This window comes from Humulus lupulus, chromosome 2 (assembly GCF_963169125.1).
Source record: "Humulus lupulus chromosome 2, drHumLupu1.1, whole genome shotgun sequence".
Taxonomy (NCBI): Eukaryota; Viridiplantae; Streptophyta; class Magnoliopsida; order Rosales; family Cannabaceae; genus Humulus; species Humulus lupulus.
This window is the reverse complement of record NC_084794.1, coordinates 80,392,477-80,395,885: the sequence shown is the minus strand read 5'-3', so window position 1 is coordinate 80,395,885 and position 3,409 is coordinate 80,392,477. Positions and strand designations below refer to the sequence as shown.

The window sequence follows — 3,409 nt, the reverse complement described above, 5'->3', positions numbered from 1 at the left end:
TTGGCTGCGCTAAGCTCATTTTCGAGCTCCTGGACCTGGACTATGAGACCGTCCCTCTCAGTGGTTGATGCGGAGAGGACGCCGGACGAGTCATCATGCCGAAGAGACACAATATAGACCTGCACAAGAAAATCAATGGCATCAGCAATAAGTAACAAAAAGAGAAACACATGTGCATCTATGCATAATACTAATCAAAGTAAGGTGCAAAGCCTCACCCAAGCCGCGGCACGCCTTAGCATCTCCCCGAGGTCTGGTTGAGTCACGTTCCCCAGGCTCCTCCAGTCGGAGACAGGGAGGCTTGCAGCTATTGGAACAAAACGCTGCCCATAAACTGAGGCCATCCTGGTCACCCAAGGCTCTGCCTCCACGCTAGGAATATCTGGTTGGACAGGAACGGATGAGCCAGTCGCCGAAGCAGAAGGCGGCGCAGAGAAGGAAAAAAACTGGGACCCCGGTGCATTAGAAGGGGGCTTCGAGAGGTCGACGTAGTCAGCGTCTGGTAGCCAATGTCATGGGGGACCTGGGGGAAAACGTCCGTGCCATCAAGGCCAGGAGGGACGTAACATCCCGCCGCGGCCTGCGGGTCCAGAGATGGAAAAGCCATGTCCTGGTCATGTGGGCCATAGAGAGGGCACCCCCCGGGGGACGGGGGGGCATCCTCCATCTCCACCTCAGCCTCACCCTCGTGTAGTGATGGCCCAGCCAGCGTAGCCACAACCTTCTTAGACCCGGTGATCGACCACAGGAACTTGGAGTTAGAGACCGGGGACAATTGGTGGCGGGTGAGATTTTCCACCGTAAAAAGGACCGTTGCCTTCTTCTCAGCGGAATCTGCAGCAATGAGTTTGCCTATGGCCTCCGCCTCAGATCCAATGACCGAAGGATCAGCAAAGTGCCCTACAAGAACCACGTCGATGTTAGTACAAGAGAGAGTGCAAAACAGTAAGTTCTAGTAAGAAAAAAAAAAGAAAGACCAGGATACTTACTAGGGTTGGCGCGGAAGCTTTCACGAACCGAGAGAGGCCCCTCTACCCAAAAAAAGTCTTGTTTCCAAGGCCCGGTATTGGACACCGAGCCCTCTATTAAGGGGAGCTCACTGTTGGCCTTCTGCAGATAGTAGAAGCCCTTGGACTTGGGCAATGCTATAAGGTTATACAAGGAATGCACCTCCTGCGCCGTCGGGGCGCATTTCTCATTATCCTTAAACCAAATGAAGAGGCAACTTAAAGTCAACCAACTGTTGGGTGACAGTTGGAGAGGGGCCAAATCAAAATAGTTGAGAACCGCCACAAAGAACGGGTGCAGAGGAATGGTGCCGCCCGCCTTCAGAATCTGCTCGCTCAAAGCCACAAAGCCCAGTTTGGGGCGGTCGGCCCGGCAAGTCTCCTGAGGAACGTGCAGGGCGTATTCTGGAGGAGCTCGGTAATGTTTCATGATTGCCTTCAATTTATTCGGAGACACGTGGGACACTAGGCTGGACGCCAGTAGGGGGCGTCGTCCTCTTCCTGGACGGACACCTGTCTGCGTGCTTTTGACATATCTGCAAAATCAAAAGAAATATGTGAGGAAGAGGCAGAACACTTAACCCTCCATTTTTTCCTCCTAGCAAGAGTTTTCCATCGAGGGAGCAATGGCGGAAGCGCTAAACTAGGATCAACTGAGACTAGGGGCTGAGGAGAGGAGCTGGCAGTCCCATAACCGTCATCAAGCGAGGAGGGAGTGGGAGGTTCCGGCAGAATGTGTCCCTCCATAAATTCTAACTCCCACCGCAATTCGAAAAGGGTCGTCCTAAGGCGCTATATGGTCACTAAGGCCCAGGGGTGAAGGTCCTCCATCTCCCCTCGACACCGAGTCAATTTCGCTCTCTACCACCCAAATTTTGCGCCTAAGGTCAGCCATGCACTCAAGATGGCGAATGAGGGCTTGCCGCAAAGAATCATGGTCCTTGTAAGGGTTGCCCTCAGGGGACTCTGAGTCTAAGGACAGATCGATAAACTCAACCCCTGGGGGTATGTCGGACGGGCCGTCACTGGCCATGAGACCACGTCCCAACAGCAAAAAGGGGCTCACGTATAAACGAGGGGAAGGCTACAAAACACAAAGGAATAGGCTTAATACCTCTAGATGAAAACGCCCTAAATGGACTACTACAGGGTGTATATATAAAAAAAAAAAAGAGGAGGGGCGTGCATATGGTCAAACTCACTACAAGCTCGAACTAATGTACCCCATCCCAAGTGTTGCTGGTCTGGATCCGATAAAATAAGTAAATAAACGGGAGAAGGAAAGAAAATATACCTCAAGCGATTAAAAGAACGAAGTCGGAGTCCAAGGAAGGTTGGGAGGCGAAAAGCACCAAAGCGTTGAAAATGCGCGTCTGCAAGAATTAACCAGAAATGTGTGTTAGTCCTAAAATATACACACCAAGAAACTAGCTTATATGTAAAAAAAAAATGATGAAAAAATGGAAAAGTGATGAAATTATGGAGAAAGTGTGGCTGAGGGGGATTGAACCCTTTACCTCTTGGAAGGAGCAAGGGTTTAACTACCACTAAGCCAAGGAGGTAAGATGTAAATATTGAGCCATGCATGATGGCCTATTTATAGGAACCAAGATGAATAGTCTACAAGAGAACCTAAAGGCCCTCTCCTAGACTAGGGGGGCAAGTGTTGATGCTCATAATCTCATCAAGAGAAAATATAAGGCCGTCCCATTCCGCGAGGCCATCATATGGGCGAGGGCCATCCCATTCCGCGAGGCCCTCCCGCCTCGCGAGGCCACCGATCCGCGAGGCCCTTGGGCCACTCCCACCATGCCCATGTGCGAGGCCAAGAGGGGCCGCGAGGCCGTCTACGGCGCCCCATGCGCGAGGCCAAGAAGGGCCGCGAGGCCGTCTACGGTGCCCCATGCGCGAGGCCAAGAGGGGCCGCGGGGCCGCCTACGGCGCCCCATGCACGAGGCCAAGAGGGGCCTCTTGGCCTCCTACGGCGCGGCCGTCTACGGCGCCCCATAAGCGAGGCCAAGAGAGGTCGCGGGGCCGTCTACGGCGCCCCATGCGCGAGGCCAAGAGGGGCCGCGAGGCCGTCTACGGCGCCCCATGCGCGAGGCCAAGAGGGGCCGCGAGGCCGTCTACGGCGCCCTACGCGCGAGGCCAAGAGGGGCCGCGGGGCCGTCTACGGCGATCCATGCGCGAGGCCAAGAGTGGCCGCGAGGCCGTCTATGGCGCCCCATGCGCGAGGCCAAGAAGGGCCGCGAGGCCGTCTACAGCGCCCCATGCGCGAGGCCACGCAAGGTCCCACGCGCGCACGCCCCGGGAGGTCCATCAGCCCACCATCTTCTCAGGAGGCCGACACCCCGTGACTTGACGCGTATGGGCCCAGGACCCCTACTCAACGCCACGGCCAG

At 55.1% G+C, this 3,409-nt stretch overlaps 1 protein-coding gene across 1 annotated transcript; it reads right to left on the bottom strand.

Moving 5' to 3' along the window:
* Nucleotides 1-493: 493 nt before the first annotated feature.
* LOC133816143 (uncharacterized) lies at nt 494-2,970 on the bottom strand. Its single transcript, XM_062248794.1, has 2 exons — nt 2,302-2,970; nt 494-1,543 (listed from the first exon to the last, which is right to left on the bottom strand). The coding sequence occupies exons 1-2, from the start codon at nt 2,592-2,594 to the stop codon at nt 901-903; spliced, it is 936 nt and encodes a 311-aa protein (XP_062104778.1). The 5' UTR covers nt 2,595-2,970; the 3' UTR covers nt 494-900.
* Nucleotides 2,971-3,409: the final 439 nt, after the last annotated feature.